General features: G+C 40.6%; 1 protein-coding gene across 1 annotated transcript in view; it reads left to right on the plus strand.

Annotated features, from left to right (window-relative positions):
- Window positions 1-1959: 1959 nt before the first annotated feature.
- Window positions 1960-20612, plus strand: part of LOC128588019 (transmembrane protease serine 11E-like) — a 41846-nt gene continuing 23193 nt past the window's right edge. Inside the window, exons 1-2 of the mRNA XM_053594951.1 lie at window positions 1960-2034; window positions 16618-16742. Coding sequence (XP_053450926.1) covers window positions 2027-2034; window positions 16618-16742 — 133 coding nt within the window. The 5' untranslated portion in view covers window positions 1960-2026. The remainder of the gene's footprint in view (window positions 2035-16617; window positions 16743-20612) is intronic.

A 20612-nucleotide genomic window follows, 5' to 3' on the forward strand; every position in this document is an offset into this window, starting at 1 on the left:
ACGACATGCATTACTCAGTGGATAATTTGGAGCCTAATGTTTCATTCCTCTGTCCTTCCACATCGTTCTTCAAATTTCCAGTGAAGTGTGAGCTATGTCAGGACACTTTGATGGCCTATCCGATAATGCCTTTCCAGCAGCCTCATCAAAGGTCATTAATATCAGAAGGACAGATGTGATTACCTGTCAGTATCTTTAGGCTGACATCACTTCTCCTCTACTTACACACCTTTAATTGCTGGTTCTCTGGTTTTCTATATTGTAGTTCATACTCATAGGGCTTTAAAATATTCACAGGGGCTATCTCCATATTCTGCACCTGCATTTCTAAGTTACACGCAAACCTAAATATGTAGGACCACATGGCTACCTAATGAATTTATTTGAGGTGGAATGTGGATTATGTGAGAGAAAAAAGTTCTTGAGGTTTTCCTAAACCGAGGAGGAATCCTATTTTCCTTTGAAAGCAAGAGAAAACTCAGTATTTTCATTGAATGTGAGTATAAGATAGAATATAGTATTATTGAGCCATAACGAAATTTCATTGGCAGAGATTTCACCTTTTTAAAGCTACATAAGGATACCTTAATCTCATAACCTAGATGTTTTTACTATGTTATTGTTACATCTTTATTTTTGGCTAAATTGTAATATTGAAGTGGGTAGAGAGTAACCCAATATTTTACGTAGAATGACTGCACACAGTGGAGAGTAACCAACACTGTACGTGGAATGACTGCTCGAGTGTAGATGCACCTGCTATTAATCACTGTTAATTGCCCTATTGACCAGAATAAAAAGGGCGTAGGGTTCTAGAGCTGTGTTCAGTCTGCTTCCACATACAGGGTTCTTGAGTTACTGCTAGAGTGATTATAATTCTTGGTTTCCCAACCCCATACTTTACCACAAATCTTAACTTTGGCACCTGTTCAGGAGAGCCATTGGCTAAATGGAATGTGTAGAGGAATTAAACAAGATTTACTTCTTTTCTTTATGGTGATTTTTAAGACTGGTCACACGTAGCCCCTCCTGCCTCCCTCCTTCTTCCTGTCCTTTTCATGTGTATTTTTGAGAGCCCATCTGTGCCAGGAATAGGGTTGCTGTCTGTTAAGAATTCACAGTCTAGTGGAGGTGAGATATAATTAAGCAAAAATTCTAGAATAATGAGGTAAATGTTACAACACCATGACAGCATTGAGAAGAAACACCTAATCTGGTTTACGAGGATTAAAAAAGGCAGTTTAAATATTAAACCTAATACAAACACAGATATTTGCATACAGAGAGTGAAGACACATTAAGAAAATATATATTATTTACTTTCCGGAAATAAGGTAGTAGTTACTCGATGACAGCTGACATGCCTGTCTCCAGTATGATGAAGAAATACACTGCCTCAATTGGGGATTAGTATCTTTAAACTACTCAACTTTTCTAGAAAAATAATGGCACATAATTGTAAGATGTTAATGCTTTTCTAATTTCATGCATTTCCAAAAACTAATACAGTTAATGCAAAAATAGAACTTATATTATATGCAGAGGAAATGAAAAATGTGTCAGATTAGTTTAGAAAATGAGGGTGTTAGTTCTGATTTGTCAGTTCATCCATCACGTAATTTTTGCCCAAGCAGTGTGACTTAACTAAACCTCATTTTCTTCACTGGAAATGTGAGGAGACTGAGCAAGATAGTTTCAAAATTTCTAGATTTATGCATCTGACTTCTAAAAATCTAGTTTATGCCCATATTTTAAAAGTAAACATATTTTAAAACAATAGTGTTTAAGTTCCCACTCCTACAAGTGCTTACAGTTTATTTTTGCTCTTGCTCCTTGTAAAATTTGTCTTTGTCCTAGTCATCACACAGTCCCCACCATGCTAGCCAGGACTCGTCCGACTGGTTCTGTTTAGATCATCAGTGACTTCTTTCTCCACCTCAGTCGGACTGGGATCACTGATGGGGCTGGATGCGCACCTGTCTACACCGGGCACCTGTCTTCACCGGACACTCTGTGCGGCTCAGCCATGTACCGGTGAGCTCCTTTGCCTCTGTCTTTAGGCACCTGCTAGCTTAAAGTGGCATAAGCCACACAAGGGGCATGTAGATCTTCAGTTTGTTACTATTTTTAATATAGAAAAGAAATTGAGATTTTACATGAAGTTATGTCAAGAAACAGATTCCTACTCCTTCTGTGTCACTTCCATCCTTTTGTGCTCTAGCCACAGTGATTTCCCGTAGCCTTTCAGAAGCCTTCAACTACACGTAAGGGCACGTGCTATTTGACAGCTGTCCTTTAGTAAGTTTGTTTGTTTCAAGAAAAGCAGAATGTATTTTTGCTTGGGCTTTATTTGTCTTAGTGAGAAATGCTTTTATTTCAGAAAGTATACAAGTGAAAAAAATGTAAAATTATGCAGATCAAAATTGTGTTTATTTCTGCACAGGGTTTAAAGTTTAAAGATTGTAAGTATTTTGAAAGAATCAGAAACAATGAAAGAAGATAGTATGGCTGAATTATTATGTCAGATTTTAAAAATAAATCTACTGATGTGCCACCATCACCTTCTCTAGTAGGTTGGTCATAATCATTTTTAGGTTGTTTCCTTTTAGGGTTAGAAACAAACTAGTAGCAAGGTTTCAGCGTACCAGTTTTGAGTATGAAAATCATCTTCGGATTAAGATTTATTTTCTCTGATTGACATATTGGCATATCATTTTTAATTAACTTCTGCTTGAAGAAAAGGGTTTGAAAAATGTTGACTCCCAGTGAAATCTGTAGTCTTCATTCAATAAGGAAAAGCAGCTGGGTCCTGTCACTGACAGGAAGTTGCACATACTTGTTAGAAGTTTAATATTCTTGTGTGTGTTGATGAACCCACGACTAAGAGCTACCGAGACTAACAAATTGGTCAGACACATCAAGGCTCCCTGTCTTTGCAAGGTTTCCTTCATCAAACGTGATGATTTTGTGTCCTTCCTTTCTCCCCTTGTTTTCTCTGAAATGCTACTAGAGAAAACAGTGCTGCAAGAAAACTTTTTCCACACTCGACACACTGAATGGACTGCAAGCCTGTCTATGCTGGGTCTGAGTGAGGTGAAGTATTCTGAACTAACAGAGGGGCTGTAATGTGGGAACATGGGCATGAATTTCCCTGAGTGTCGCCTCTAATTTGAAGCAATGTGCCTGTTTTTCAAAGTTCTACTTCAGAGTAGGTGAAAGTTACCTTTCAGGGAAGAAAAACAAGCAAACAAACCCCCCACAAAATCCACTAGCTGATGAATGGAAACATCTTCCTGAGGTGGGGGATTGTACGAAGGACGAAGCACATCTGTGTTCTTGTGGGTCTAGATGGGATTAAGGGTTAAGGAATGGGCCAGAGTGGAAAAGGGATTAAGTTTATTACTCAAAATTGCTGCTGTGAGTGTGCCAACAGGAGAGCTCTCAAGAAAGAGATATAATTGGAATAATGGGATATAAGTAGATAATTTCCTTTTGAGAGCATTGGTTTATAGCTAGGAAAACATGTAGTTCTATTAAATACCTCATCCCTCTTCAGTTGCCTGAATAAGAATCACTTTTTTAGAATTTATGGGTGTGAAGAAATTTGGAGCAGGTAAGCATTCTTGTCATGAGTATGCTGCCATTTTTCTCCACACTCATATTTCATACTACTCTTTGAGCATAAAGTGATCAATATGTGAATTTTATAAACACGCACACACACACACACACACCCTATTTCAGAAGGTTCAAGAAAACTGTCAGGAATACGTTTATAGGGAAGGGACTATGGGAGAGAAGACCCCGTCTCACAGTGATCAGAGGAGTGTCCTGTGCTGGGTGAACGCTCACTGCCACCCGCGGCCACTGGTGAGAGTTACAGTGAGAGACTGAATTTGTGGATTTCACATGCACGACGCTGAGGTAGATAAGGGTAAAATGAGGAATACTGAGATGAGACAAAATGGACAAATTTAACTTTCACTTCTTAGGGTGAGAACCATTTCTCACAGCGTGGCCCTGGACCCCTGCATGGCAGTCAATGAACACTTATTCAAAATAGGGAGGCAGCCCTCAATCCCAGAAATTCTGACGAATTTGATGGAGGCACAAGAATCTTATTGTAACAATTTACACAGTGTGATTCTTCCTCACCCTCAAGTCTGAGGAGGACTGACTGTGCAGAGACAAAAAAGAAGGGAATCTGTGAGGCTGAAAGAAATTAAGGTAAAAGCGAAATAAGTCATTTGAACAGAGGTAGCCCTTGGTGTTACTTAAACTGGTGTAGTTACATCTTCACCTTAATGGCAGGTGCTGTCTCCTGAGCCACCTCTCACTGCCGGCAGGAGAGTGATGGTCAGGAGGAAGGATGCTAGGAAGGCGTGGGGAACTGGAAGGAGCAGGCAGACCTTTTTTTAGGTGGTTTGTGTCAAATAGACAAGGTGCTCTTATTTGGATTTTAAGCATCTGTCTGTTTACAGTAAAACTGATCTACTAATGTCGCCCTGATAATCAGCCAACAGTGATGCTAAGGGGCACTCTGCTGAGGTTTGGGCTTGGAGCGACTGTGGCAGGCGTGTGGCAGGTGCTCACGGCTCTCCTGCAGCCAGGATCAGCCTGGGCCGCATTGAAGTGTTCAATGAGTTCTTGTGATGGGTCCTCTGTGGAAGAAAGCCCCCTGTGGACCACCTGCTAGACATCGGGATTTTGTAAAAGGCAATTTCATTGCATTTTGGTCATGCTTTGAGAAATTTAATTCCTTTTTTTTTTTTTTTAATGAAATAACTGTGGCTCTGATTATTTAGGCTTCTACTGAGTTTTGGAACTATAATCTGACCTGATCTTTCTAGCTTTAAAGTCCTTATTGTTTTCCCTGTGACACATTTCCAAAGAATTGTTGGAAATTTTATGCTCTGACAGAAACATGGAAAACAAACACCCATATAAACATGTGGAGAAAATGCGAATGTGTGGGCAAAACTCCCAGACAGGGTAAAGATTAGTATGAAATCATCTGCATTCATGCTGAGGGAGGAAGAGTAGAGGTCTAATTTTACTTTTATTTACAGTTTTTAAAAACATTTAAAAAATCCACTTGTTGCCATTATTCAATTTTCCTAAAACTGCCTTTGTATTTAAATAAGATAAGCAGTGACCTTAATTTTCCACACAGAGTATAATGCTGCAGTTACATCATTGCTGTTTTCTAAAAAGGATTATGTTTGCTATGCTGTGAAAACCAAGTTCATCTTGGTGCAATTTCATGGAATTAATTTGTTGGTCTGCAGTAACTAACCGCTGAGTAGACCTTTGTAATTCTGTCACTATTGTCTGATCGTCTCCAAAAACATGTCATTGCTTCAGCATAAAGAGGGAAGACGTGGAAAGATTCCAGAAAAATAGCACATAACGCACATTAGTGTCAGCCCTGGGCTTTGTGAGCCTGACGGCGGGGCAGTTCCTCCGAGCCCCCAGTGCAGCCGACTCCCTGGCTGAGTTCACGGCTCTGTTGGGGCAGGGCTGGCAGGAACCGCCTAAGCGTCTCCTCAAGCTCTCACCGAGGATGATAGATGAGAACTGAGAGGAATATTCTCACAGATTCAGGCATCATTTAACAGGTTTGAAATGCCTGATTGGAGAGTGGGAAGGTTTTAAAAGGTTGAGAAAGAAAACTGAGTGACAGAGACACCAGGTCATGCCTGGACCTGCAGCCCGACCTTCCTCTCTCAGGTGTGCACGTGGCCTGTGTGCTTGGGCAATTTTTGAATTTTTTAGAACAGTGATTCTAAGATAATAGAACGAATGGAATCCAAAGGACTATGCAGGCATCATTAAATTATATCACACAAGCTTTCATCTGAAGATGTCAAATGATACCTCCTTTTTGAAGATTCAAAAGCAGACACAGAGGATTTAGCACTTGGTTCAAAGTTGAACTGTGAGTCAGGGCAAGACAAAATCATCACTGCCATCTCTTGCTTCACATGTACTACGTGCCAACTGCTGTCCTTAAACACCATGTGTGTTTAACCTTTGTAACAAGCTGTGGTTATATTATTATACCCATTTCACAGATGAGAAAACTGAGGCTCAGACAGGTTAACACTATTTGTCCAGAGGTGATGGAACTGGCAGTTAATGCAAGTCCAGCTGACTTCAAAGCCTGTCCTGTGCTGTTAGTCATGATGCCAGACCATTCCCACCAGGCCTACTTTGTTTGTCCCAGAGGCTCTTCTGCTACTCTGATCAATCATCTTATTGTAGTAAAATACATAACATTTATATTTTCAAAGAACAATGGATAATCTTTGAAGTAGACTTCTGGGGTTGGTAGACAGGAAGCATTGCTATATGCAGTCTATGAAGTAAGGGAATAAAGTGTTCAAAGATTCGATAATTTACATGTGGTCAAAAGAATGGGTGAGTCAGTCAGGGCTAGAGATGGAACCGTCCTCCCAGGTCACCAGTCTGCTGAGTCTAGTACAGTCAAGAGGAAGTTATCACAGGGGGACATGACCCAGAAATATCATTGCTATTGCTTATAACCATTTGAAATTGTATAAAAAAATTTTTTGTGGTACTTTTAAAATTAGTTATTCACTTTAAAAGCTTGTCAGATCACATTTGGTAAAATTTAGAGAGGGTACATATAGTAGGAATAAAAATATTCTTTGATATGTGTGTGTGTCCTACGTATACATAAGTCTGTGTATATGGGTACACACACATATGCTGTACACAGCCCCAACATATGTTTTCTCATTTGTATGTATCAGTGACCCTGTGAGGCAGGTAATTTTAATATAACACTGACTTTACAGAGAGAAAACCAAAAGTTAGGAAGACAGAAAAGTCCACATCTCCCGGTGGCTAATAACAGAGCTGGAGTTTGAATGTGCGTGCTCTGTCTGCAGCCCCTGCTCTCGCGGCCTCTGCGCCTTCTCTCCCAGGTCATGGTCCCCGAGTCACAGGTGCCCACTGGTAAGCAAAGCTAACTCTCTTGGACCTTCAGACAATTAGCCTTAATCTTAGCATCTCTTAATCTTACCAAAGATGGTAAATGAATATATCGTAAATATTTCAAACTAATCTTTCAAATCATATAGTACATTCAAGCCATTTTGAAGCAGGTGGGTATAAGTTGCTGGATTCAGAAACAGAGCTGGAGTTGGCCTTTCCAAGAGAGTTTAATCCTGATGCTGAACTGTGTGTGTGTGTGTGTGTGTGTGTGTGTGTGTGTGTGTGTGTGTGCGCGCGCGCGCTCGCGCGCCTGTGTCTGACAATTGACAGCTGCCGGACTCGTAGCCTCCTGGACCTGGCTGTGCTCAGGGCGAGGGCTTTTCTTCATTGTCTTTGCCGGCTGAATCCCTTTTATGCACAGAAGGCCTCACACAGACCTGGGGTCTGGGGCAGAGCTGCTGTGGGTGGAGGCCCAGGCTGGGACCCCTCTGCCATCCTTCCGCCTCTCATCCCCTCAGGCACATGTGAAGCATGTGGAGGGATTTTGCAACTCACTTTAAAATTAATTTCTCATTATGAAGGAGGAAGCAATGATAATAGCCAAGGCTTGTTGAGTAGCTGCCATGTGTTGGCCTGCGGCCACTGCACTATGTTATTTTATTTGGCCTTCAGAAGAACCTGTGAGTCAGGGCCTGTCATCAGCCTGTTTGCAGGTTCTGATGTTCCAGAAGCCTCCCAGCTGGGAAGGGGCAGAGCTCCACGAAACCCAAGCTGTCTGAGGGCAAAGCTTTACCCTCTGAACAAAAGGGTGGAAGTTAATTCCCCAAAGGCACTGAGCTTGTTACAGGAGTTCCTTGATTGGAAACTTGGCCTTCTGATTAATATTAGATTTATTATTTCTATCTCAAAACTATGGGGCTAGAGAAAATTAAGTAAAAATAGTTTTCCTTCTTTTCCAAATATAGAATCTGCAAGAGAATTGGGAAATATGTTTCTTGATACCCTCTTTTCCTGAAGACAGTGGCCATTTACCCTGATCACAACTGATCTGTCCTGTACATCATAGCATTTCAGATTCAGCTGTGAGTGGCAGGAAGCCCAGAGCTACAGCAGGTCACACGAAATGAACTTCATTCTGCTTACGGTGAAACAAGCTGAAGGGAGGTTCACAAAATGACTAGGAAGGACCTGGGCTCCCACTGTCGCACTGTCTCTCCAGCAAGAGCAGTGTCTCCTGGGTCACCGTCTGGCGTGGCATCTGTGCTCTTGTTGGTACACACATTCTCACCATGCAGAGCTCCTCAGGGCTCCAGACACCAACATAGAGGCCAGACAGTCACATGACAACTCCCAATTCTCTTTTCCAGGTGGCCATTTGCCTAACAAAACATCAATGTTCCTAATATTAATATTAAGAATAAAAGAACATATCTGGGCTAGGCATCCAGGAGTCTGTGATGTGGACGCGTTAGGATTCAGGGGTGAGAGGCTTGTCCAGCAGAGATAAGCAGGCACGTAGGCGGTTGAAGGGCTGAAGTTAGGTGAGCGGAGCTACAGCCACGGGTGCGGCAGCCATAGTCATCGAGATATGAGGTAAATCCATAGACGCTGGCAACTGAAACAATTTGCTTCTTCTGGAAGCAAATACTTCTTCTTTCTTATGATCTTTGTGGTGTTAATTTACACAGAAAAATTCTAATATGAATTTGAGCTTGTTTCATTGTTATTAAAGTGATAATATATTAGAATATCATTAAGTTAAAGTGTGTATATAATGATTTATTTCACAAATCTTGTGTTCCATCCCCAAACATATATGGCAGGTCAGTAATTGGGGCAGGAAAGACATTAATCAAGAAAAATCACATTTCTTTTTGAAAGAATTATAAAAACATCAAGAAGGTCTGTACATTTTCCAATTGTCATCCATTGCTAAATTCATTCAAATAAGATTTTATTATATACAGGAATTTTTAGATTACTTTAAGGATTCTTAGCATGTGGTTTACAGAGTTGGCCAGGGAAACAGCCGTTGGGAAGACCACAGGCTCTTAGCATATATTCCGGATGGCATATTCAGGCATGTGTCAGTCTGGGTATAGAACATTCTAGATATGTAATAGTTGTTCATTTTTTTGAGGTACATGTGATATTTTGATGCCTGTATACAATATGTACTGAACAGATCAGGGAAATGGGGATATCCATCACCTCCAACATTTGTCTTTTATTTGTGTTGGGAACATTGTGATTCTTCTCTTTTAGCTATTTAGAACATACAATAAATTATTGCTAACTATAATTTCTCTACAGTACTATCAGATAGTAGAATTTATTCCTTCTGTGTTTTTTTTATACCATCAACTTCTCCAGGAAAGTAGTAAAGTGTGACTTTTAACCTCAAAAGTGGACACTAGGCTTTCTCACAGGGAGGATACTTGGATTATTTCTAGTATTTGAATATTTGACTAGAAATATTTCAAATTTTCTAACATTGTAGTCAACAGAAAAATGATGTGTTTGAAGAACTACATGAAGGCTGATGTTTAATAAAAGCTGAATTTTAATTATTATATTAAGCATTTTTTGGTTATTTGAGGGATGGAACATTAGCTTTGGTAGAAATTAAAGAGCATCTAGACCAGTGGTTCTCAACCTGTGGGTCACAACCCAAAGTATTAAAGGCTCGTGGCATTAGGAAGGTTGATCTAGACCTGATCTAGACCAATTTAAATTCCACTGGGCTTTTAACAAATGAAGAAGGACACATGAGGGCCGAGTCTTCTGGGACTTATGTGACGTGGAATGTGCCCAGATTCTCATCTGTTCACACCTTGACACAGGTGCCTGGTCTCCAGGGCAAAGCCGCTTGGATGGTTATCATGTGGGCTCCCAGAGGGGGCAACTAGACAAAGTCAGGAGCAAGGCCTAGTAGGAAGACAGTCAAGAATGGGAGAAGATATTTGCAGGGTATATCTCTGACAAAGGTTTAATAACCAGAATCCACAGAGAACTCAAACGCATCAGCAAGAAAAAAACAAGGGATCCCATCGCAGGCTGGACAAGGGATTTGAAGAGAAACTTCTCTGAAGAAGACAGGCGCAAGGCCTTCAGACATATGAAAAAATGCTCATCATCTTTAATCATCAGAGAAATGCAAATCAAAACTACTTTGAGATATCATCTAACTCCAATGAGACTAGCCTATATCACAAAATCTCAAGACCAGAGATGTTGGCGTGGATGCGGAGAAAAGGGAACACTTCTGCACTGCTGGTGGGAATGCAAATTAATACATTCCTTTTGGAAAGATATATGGAGAACACTCAGAGATCTAAAAATAGATCTGCCATTCAATCCTGTAATTCCTCTGCTGGGCATATACCCAGAAGACCAAAAATCACAACATAACAAAGATATTTGTACCAGAATGTTTATTGCAGCCCAATTCATAATAGCTAAGTCATGGAAAAAGCCCAAGTGCCCATCGATCCACGAATGGATTAATAAATTGTGGTATATGTATACCATGGAATACTATGCAGCCTTAAAGAAAGATGGCGACTTTACCTCTTTCATGTTTACATGGATGGAGCTGGAACATATTCTTCTTAGTAAAGTATCCCAAGAATGGAAGAAAAAATACCCAATGTACACAGCCCTACTATGAAACTAACTTGGGACTCTCACATGAAAGCTATAACCCAGCTACAACTTAATAATAGGGGGAAGTGGGAAAGGGGGTGTGTGTAGAGGGAGGGGAATCGGTGGGATCACACCTGTGGTGCATATTACAGGGGTATTTGCGAAACTTGGTAAATGTAGAATGTAAATGTTTTGGCACAGTAACTGAGATAACCCCGGGAAGGCTATGTTAACCACTGTGATAAAAATGTGTTAAATGGTTTATGAAGTGAGTGTATGATGCCCCATAATCATATCATTGTATACAGTTATGATTTAATAAAAAAAAAAAAAGATCACAGAAAGTTTCTTCACATCTAAAGTTACATGTTAGCAGCCACAGAGTGTCTTAGCTTGGGTTCCTCAACCATTTTCATCTGATCCACCTGCAGGGCATGTCGTACACAGCCTGCTGTTCTCATCTTCTTTCTACACTTTGAAGTGTGCACCATTTCTAAGACTGGCTGCACTGGCGTCGCTATCAACTTCTCTGTTGGATGTTGCTGCTTTTGAACTTGATTACTCAGATCACACTCATTTATTATCTCAAGCCAGAAGGAGTTTAAGGAAAAGAAGGCACCTATGTTAGTGGAAATAAAACTCACAACAGCTCAATTAATAAGTCTATAAACCCATGCCTTAGTATTTAGTCATATCTTTACATTTTTTGCACACCATGTACTTGTAATCATAAGTTTCTAGAGGTCAGGTGAAGTTTCAATTTAATTGCAGTTTGTGATGACCTGTGAGGCACCAGGTTTGGTTGAGAACTTGGTAAAGACCTGGACGGTTACACAGTGGAGGTCGGAAACCTGCCTCCCTGTTGAGCTGCCCCTGATGCTTATGTAAAACTCCTGTCTAATACGTGCTATTTCACAGCCTCCTCTGTGGGATAAAAGATCATCACTTGAATTTCATGGTTAAATTGGTTAAATAGAGAAATGGTTAAGTTCTGGGTAAGATTTTCTGTCACTCACAATATTTACTAAAAACTTATTGCTGTACTAAGTAATACTACATTTTTAAAAGTTCAGTTTTATGCCTACCATGCAATAATCTATAGATAATCTTTATGATGTGGAAATGCCTTCTGGACATTTCAATAATAATTAAAAAGTATCATCAGATACTTAAAACAATGATCACAGAGCTTCATGTCACACAACCCTCATCCCCACAACAAATTGCTTTTACTGAGTAAAATTGATGCCATTGCTTGGTATTTAAGAATATACTAAGTGTACTAAAGAACTGATTTTTGTTTCCTTGGTGAGGAAACAAACCACCTAAAAGAACCTTGTGGCTGCTGAACAACTGTGAGACCAGGAGGAATATTACAGAGCAGGCTTTGCTTGTCTGTGTTTTGCTTTTGTTTAGTTTTGTTTCTGAGTTGGCTGCTATAAAATTACAAATTTTGTTGCCCAGTTTAGTCTAGATGGGATTATAACATGTGGTTCAGGGCTGTTCCCATTTTGTTTCCGCTTGTGTTTTGCTTTCCTATTGCATTTTTAAATTTAAACATTTGTACCAGAATGTTTATTGCAGCCCAATTCATAATTGCTAAGTCATGGAAGAAGCCCAAGTGCCCATCGATCCACGAATGGATTAATAAATGGTGGTATATGTATACCATGGAATATTATGCAGCCTTAAAGAAAGATGGGGAGACTTTACCTCTTTCATGTTTACATGGATGGAGCTGGAACGTATTCTTCTTAGTAAAGTATCTCAAGAATGGAAGAAAAAGTACCCAATGTACTCAGCCCTACTATGAGACTAATTTAGGGTTTTCACATGAAAGCTATAACCCAGTTACAACCTAAGAATAGGGGAAAGGGGGAAAGAGGGGGGAGGGAGGGGGGAGGTGGATAGAGGGAAGGGGATTGGTGGGATTACACCAGGGGTGCATCTTACAAGGGTGTATGTGAAACTTGGTAAACGGTCTGTGAAGCTAGTGAATGATGCCCCATGAATATATCAATGTACACAGCTATGATTTAATAAAAAAAATGATCAGAGAAAATTAAAAAAAATGCCCAAGAATAAAAAACAAACAAACAAAAAACCCTGTATGTATACATATGTGTGTGTGTCTTTATAAGCCACCTTAAATTAAAAAAATGATCACAGAGCTTTGTGATGCAAGATGGGGTATAAACAAAAACATTTATAATAAAAACAGTGAATTTTCCATTATTTGTCCTGGAGTTGTAAAAAAAAAAGGGGGGGGAATAGCTGTCTGGTAATTAGACTTCTATGTTGTTATAATGTAACTTCTGCCTGAGAACAATTCATAATTATTATTTCAGTGGATGCACATCTTACAATTCAGCCCAGGGCCTGGTTGATGCTATTAGATACTTTATAGAACGGTTTTGATCTGTGGAAAAGACAGAAAAATGTTATTTGTAATTCTTTTTAGAGACAGAATCATGCTCTTATAGTGGTGCAATTATAGCTCACTACAGCCTTGAGCTTCTGGGCTCATGTGATCCTCCTGGCTCAGCCTCCCAAGGGGCTAGGATGGCAGGTGTAGTCTGGAAAGCCTAAGATAGTCATTACCTAGACCTTTGCAGAAAAGTGTGCTGATCTCCTGAGCAGAGGTTAATGATAGCACTGCTTTCAAACCACCAACTCAACATAGATTGTGATCATGTTCACTTGCAGCAGCTCGGCTGCACTGAGCTTGTGGCTTGGGGGAGATGGGAGTGTTAGTCACTAGAAGAACAGGCGGTCCAGACCAGGAGTTGTGCTGGTGGGGAGACTTGGGTTTGTTCTGGTAGAGGTCCCTTAAAAGCACAGTGCTGCTTGACCTGTCACTTCCCAGTACTTGCCATAAGGTTTATCTGCATTAATGGCTTTTCTCCCCTTGCCTTTTGTTACTGTGGTTTTCAGCGTGATTCTATAAACGACAAGTTAAAGAAGGATGCAATGCTGCTCTGGACACCTTGCTTGCCTTCTGATAATTGGGGCTAATAAATAAAGTGTGTACACATACTTTAACTGCTCTATTCACTTGACTCTTCACTGATTACATGTCCCAAAATTGGGAAAAAAAAAAGATCATAGAGAGCAATTTAATGTTCTCAAAGCTATTAAAATTCACTCAGTCTATACAGAGGTAATTTTACCTGGAGAGGTTCAGATACATTTAGACAGGTAGAAATAATGCTTGGACATGTGATTATGTTGGGGAGAAGGTTAATTACACAAGTATCTATTGATATATAAAATTAATTTATTCTTCAATTTTACTAATTTTTCTGAGCACACTTTCTGCCACATCTAATTTGGAGTTATTCAGTATTGAATTACTTGTTGAGGAAGAAGAAAGTAATTAAGAAACAGTAATTTATACCTCAATAAAGCTAATAAAAATAGGGTGAATCAGTTTGAAAAACAGTGCCATATGGACTGGGACAAGAAAAGATAATGTTTCAAATGACAAACAGCTCAGTAATGTGGGCATTACCATTATTATTAATAATTAAAATAATGATGATAATAATCATCCTCATTATTTGTACAATGATTCTTGCACTCGGGAGTTCCAGGTACTAAAACATCTTGCCATTTTTATCTCCACATAGCTCATTAGGTTAGGAGGGGCCTGGAATTATGACTCTGATTTTCACATGGTGAAAATAAAGAGCTCTGGATCTGTGGGTATGAGACTGTACGGTGAATATGCTGGTTACAGGGCTCAGAAATAGAGTCTCCTACGTGTTTATTCAAAGTGTTTGTGATGGTATTCACCCTTCTCCTTCTTGTCTTCTAAGCCACAAGGAAGAGCATGTCACTAAAACAGATGTGGGAATCAGGAAAGAGGCCCAAGGCTGCCTTGAACACAGCAGTGATGTAAAACTCCATGAAAAGATGTGTATCATCTTCTTCATTTGCTTTGTCTTCTTGTAAAATTTCTCTCTTTCTCTCATCTAATTCAAAAGCTATGATGTTTATTTAAAAAAAAAAATCCGCCACGAAACAAAAAAATACATAAATTAAAATTAAAAGTTTATTTCTTATTCCACTTCTTCCTGTTAACAATTTGGCGAGTCCCTTTCTCTATAGAGTCCTCTTCTCTATATACATGGTGGTATTATTTACAAAAACTAGACCATAGATTGCACATGATCTGAAAGTTTTTATTAAAATGTATCCCATCTCACAGGTGAGATCCACCTCCTCAGTTTAAGGACTGCCTTCTTTACTTTTCTGTCTTGATTAACAGTTACTGTATCGGTGCCAGTTGATATTTTTAGAAGAAAAAGTTATTATAGAAGAAATATAATTTTTTCTATATTTCACAATTTTACATAACTATCATATAATTTTTATAATATTACCATATTTCCTATAAGCACAAGTTCATATTATTCATCTGTAATGGTTTGCCATTAGTTTCCCTCCCTGTTTCTCCAAAGTTCTGCTTACCTCTGCTGTACACATCTCCCTTTTCCTGCAGCAAACAGCCAGCATTGATCAGGGAAGAGGCAGGAGTCAGCTTTGGGAGCGTCTTAGCCTCCTTGTGGATTAGTCTTTTCATATGGCAAGGATTGCTGTTCTAGGAAGAGGCATTCTGAAACCCACTTGAGGGAAAACTGGAGATAGGGAAAAGTGGGGAGAGGAAAATGAAGTTTCCCTGGCTACAGCCTGTGGGAGTTGCAGAAATGGAAGGAGACCAACCGAGACTGTCCTGGGAGTCTCCCCTGTATCCTAAAGCTTCAGCAGGGCAGAGTCACACAGCAATAACAGCACCATAACTTCCTCCACTGTGTTCGCTACTGTGTGTCCAGACTGAGGCAGGAGGCAGTGATGGGGGGGGGGGGGCAGGGACCTGCATGATAATATTATTAGTTCCTGGTCCTGTGTCACCGGGCAACAGAGTCCCCTGGATTTCTGTAAGCCAAAAATTAACTATTGTGAAATGCTTTGCAGTTTGCAAGAAGTTTACAAACTCATGACCTCATTCTGGGTCCTACAGTGCTTCAAACAGAATGAGTCCTGCCCCTTATTGATAGATGGAGAAAACTAAACTCAGTTTCAATGATTTGTCCAAGTGTCAGAGATACTGAGAGAAGGGCTGGGCGTAGAATCCTCTTTACTGGGATCCAACACCCGGTTTTCCAGGAAACAGCACATTTGCCCCAAGTCCTCACCCACCAGACAGGCAGAGCTTTGGAAGAACTTGTAGCACAAATGTGTATGGTAAATGCCTCAAGAAATTTAAAGTAACAGTATCATATTGGAATTCCTTAGTCAGCTCTGACTTATAATTTTATTTTCTCTGGTTTTTGAGTTTTCTTCTCAATTATTAGAACCCAAGGGAACAACAGCTTCAACAGTCAAATGAAAACCAGGTTGATCAACATCTTTCAGTAACATGTGTTTCTGGAGGCAGAACAAAATGGAAGAGGTTGAGGGAATCTCAGGCAGAAGGATTTCCTGGAACTTAGAGGTAAATACCAGCTCAAAACCTCAGGTTCTTTAGAAGAGGGCCTATGGTTATCTCTGAACGCATATCCTCAAAGTTTGATGTGGCAATAAATCAGAGACAGAATAGAATGAGGAACTCTATCTGGGGCCTCTTGGACTCGCTATGACAACTTCACAGGCGGTGGCAGACGGTGGAGAGCTGGGACTGCCGGGGACAGCTCCCCTCCTCGCAACGCCTCGCCGCCCTCGGCCGGCCGCGCACAGGTGCTGCGCGGAGCAATCCCCTCGACCCTCGCTGTCACCGCGTCATTCTTGTGGTTCTTCCATGGGTATGGAATCCGAGGCACACAGCAGCCATGTTTCTTGCATAAAGTCAGCCTGAGCTGGGATCGGCTTCAGCAGTCCGGGACCTTGCGTGTGTGTTGTAAATCGAGGCAGCACCCTGCTGAACGGTTCTCTGTTCTCCAGAAACGTCCATTTTGCCCGAGGGGTGGTTGTGTCCTGTGTCTGATATGATCTGTTTGCCTTCTGCCCCAGGCCAGCTGTGGTGAGGGGCAGGAGAGCAGCGTGTCCTGCGCCCTGGGTCGTCGGCCTGGTCGTCTTCGTGTCCCTGGTCGTCCTGGCGGTGTGCGTGGGGCTCACGGTTCACTACGTCAGGCACAGTAAGTAGGACCTGCAGGCTGCGGCTGCCACCTCCTGCTTCCTCCGGTTTGATTTGCCCCAGGCTCGTCCTGTCCCCACAAATCATTTGCATACCCGCAGTTTCCCTGCGGTCAATCCCCCTAAGCTAAGGAGGGGTCTCCCTCGCACCACTCCCCCTGGGAATAACACCTTGCGGGTTTTCATGTTCATTTATAAGCAGTGATCAAGTGTCAAATAGGAGGGAACCACAGGATGGCTGGAACCTGAAGCCTTGAGTTGTTGGAGGTTACAGGGGCATCACCTTGATTTAAGTAATAGCTAATTGTAATTAATCTAAAATTAAAAAAAAATACCAGCTCATTGAAATTCTGACAATCCATTAAATCAATTACACAATCTAGGGACTTCTAGTAAGCTGGAACAGTGATATATTATTAAATAAGTGTTTCTGTTATTTAAAATATCATCGTGGGATATATTGTTATGGAGGGTGCCATATGCTGAGAAGGTCAATGGCAGCCAGGTTCACAGTGAGGTTTCCAGGTGCCTCACTGCCAGTTGAGCTGCCCCTGACATGGCCTTAGAAAGTCCCCAGGGCATCAGAGCTGTTCTAGGGTGCAACAGCACTTCTGAACTTTCCTTCCACTGTCTCCAGCTTTAATTAGTTGACTCAGCTATGACCTGCTACTTTAATATCTTCCTCTGAGACTAGAGTGTGCTTTGATGTTCAAGGCCCTATAACCATAGAGACCAATTGCTTGATTCTAACTTAATTGGGAATGTGCCAAAGGTGGCTTTCCCCAAAAGGGAAAGAGTGACCCATACTCTGATTATATTCCTCCACCATCCACGAAAGCTCAAGCTCAATTTCCAAAGCAAGGTGGAACCTGGATCATTTCTCGGTAGTTAAAAAAATACTTTAAAGCAAAGATTTTTTTTGTTTGTTTTTGGTAGAATTTGCTCATATACTTGTCTTTAAATTTGGGGTATCTGCATTTTGATAACACATTTTCTTGAATGTGCTTTTAATAAAAAATTGCTTCAATAACTTTGCAATTTTACAGTCCTATACAGGTGCTCTATAAATGTTTATTGAATACTCAATGAACGAATAATATGACATTTTCTTGGGGCACACTTTGGATTGTCTGATATTCCTAATTGCTAGGGCCCTGATAATTTCAGTGAAAGAATATCTTCCTTACTATTTCTCCTTTGCCTCTTTCCAAGCCAAGTTTTATAAGGTTTATACATCTTACTCATTTGTGTACAGTGACTGCCTGGCAGGATTTTTCCTGTAACCTGTTCTTGAATCCTGTTATGATGATCAGTTGAGTAACACAGGACACATTACTTCACTGCCCCATAGCGCACCTGAATAAACAGTATGATTGTGAGGTGTGTTTCTGACTGACACTGGTGACCTGCCCTCTGGGGATGTAAGAAGAAGGTGAGCATTCAGCAGCCATTGTGCCAAAACACCCAAATAAACCTGTCACAGAAATAGGGTTAGGTGAAGGTCATTGGATTTGGCTAAAACATCACTTTGGCTCTCATTTCATAAAGTCCCAAATGGCATAGAATTCTATGTGTAGTTTGTGTCTAGGCCTCTAGGGCTGCATGTGTGCCCTCCATGATCTTTGATTTGGATATTGAAAGGTGAGTCTGTTATGACCAATAATTGCAGGTTATAGAATCACAAACCTGCAAGTATCAACAAATTTACACCCGTCCTTATTTATTTTACTTTTCTATTTATATCACCAATAATATTTTTCAATAACTAAATGTGCCATATATTTCTGGAAGCTGGCAATATGTTCTAACCCTTAGTGGCCTGTTTAAGTCTATAGAGCACAGCAAAAATAGAGCACAAAGATAGAGCATGAAATTGCCAATATTTGATCATTTTTGACCTATACTAATGTGAATTTTAAATGATTCAACCTAATAATTAAAAAAATCAGGTCTAAGGGAATGGAAGCATCTGTTATCCTGCTCCTTAGAATTTTCCCAGTTACCCTGCAGACAACAACAGCATCAGTAGCACCTGGAAATCTGCTAGAAATGCAAGTCTTTGGTCCAAATTTAGACCTGACATACTGGAATCTGCATTTTAAAGGCTCCCAGGTGGAACATTTGCACACTGAGGTTTGAGAAACAGGGTAACAATGGATGCAACTGCACAGAAAGTCATAGTTAGCTATAAGGCAGACGTTAAAAGTGCACATGTAGCAGAATGGTGGTTTGCAAAGATAGGAGTTATTTTTCGATATTTCGATAAATTTAAAACCTTACCTGAAATTGTATATATTGTCAGGGACTTGCCTGTATTTTATGTCACTCTGACCATTCCAGGAGAGGGAGGTGGGAAAAGATGGAAGAAGGGCAAAACGTCGCCAGTTCCCCGCCCAGGTCCCCTACACTCAGGACACCGTGCCTGAACTTTCAGGGTCCCCAGGCTGCCATCCCTTCCCTTCGTACATCACCAGCCCCTTCCCGGGCCTATCAGAGTCTGACAACATTTCCTTTTTTCCCACCAAATTCTCTGGATGTCCAGGGTGGCCTTTTGAAATTTACCAGTAATTTTTTGTGTTAACTTTTATATAACAAAAGACTTCTATAACTTCACTAAGTGGTTTTGGGTTTGGGGTTTTTTTTTTTTTAGACTAATTAAATTTTTCCATTTACTTGGCATTTCTCCCAGACATCTCTTAGCTGTTCAGTAAAAAATCAGATGTTATTTAATTTCAGCATATTATTATATTCTAAACCCAGGAACCTATACATTTTCAATATTTATTTCAGCCAGAACAAGAAATTGTTACTTAACTTGCTTCATAGAGATAATTGGCAGTTTTTATTTTAAAGACAGTGTCATGACAGAAGTACTTGTCTGTTTATAAGTCAACTATCAATGTATGAGTTAATGCATTTTACACAAATGAATGCCAAACAGATTTTTTTTTTTTTGTAGAGACAGAGTCTCACTTTATCACCCTTGGTAGAGTGCCGTTGTATCACACAGCTCACAGCAACCTCCAACTCCTGGGCTGAGGTGATTCTCTTGCCTCAGGCTCCAGAGTAGCTGGAACTACAGGCGGCCACCAGCCAAAGAGATTTTTAAAAGCCTGTTTAGTTCAATTAATATTTCCTTCAGAGTCTCCTCAACTTTATTTCTTTTCTTTTTTTTTAAATTTATTTTTGGTCTTTTTCTTTTCCATTCCATTAAGAGGTGTTGTAAAAAAGTCTGCTCTTCATAAGTTAGAATTGGCTGGAAGCTCAACTCTTTTCTGGCTGTTCCATGTTGGAGTTGGCTGCTTCTCTTACATTTTCGAGACTGTGGACTGTTGTCTCTCTCTTTTGTTTTTTGCAGTTTTTGGCCGGGGCTGGGTTTGATCCTGCCACCTCCAGCATATGGGTCTGGCACCCTACTCCTTTGAGCCACAGGTGCTGCCAGACTGTTGTCTCTTACATTTGAGACTGTGGCCTGTTGTCTCCTACATGTGAGACTGTGGACTGTTGTCTCTTACATTTGAGACTGTGGCCTGTTGTCTCCTACATGTGAGACTGTGGACTGTTGTCTCTTACATGTGAGACTGTGGACTGTTGTCTCCTACATGTGAGACTGTGGACTGTTGTCTCTTACATGTGAGACTGTGGACTGTTGTCTCCTACATGTGAGACTGTGGACTGTTGTCTCTTACATGTGAGACTGTGGACTGTTGTCTCCTACATGTGAGACTGTGCACTGTTGTCTCCTACATGTGAGACTGTGGACTGTTGTCTCTTACATGTGAGACTGTGGACTGTTGTCTCCTACATGTGAGACTGTGCACTGTTGTCTCCTACATGTGAGACTGTGGACTGTTGTCTCTTACATGTGAGAC

The sequence above is a fragment of the Nycticebus coucang genome, chromosome 1, assembly GCF_027406575.1.
Source record: "Nycticebus coucang isolate mNycCou1 chromosome 1, mNycCou1.pri, whole genome shotgun sequence".
Taxonomy (NCBI): Eukaryota; Metazoa; Chordata; class Mammalia; order Primates; family Lorisidae; genus Nycticebus; species Nycticebus coucang.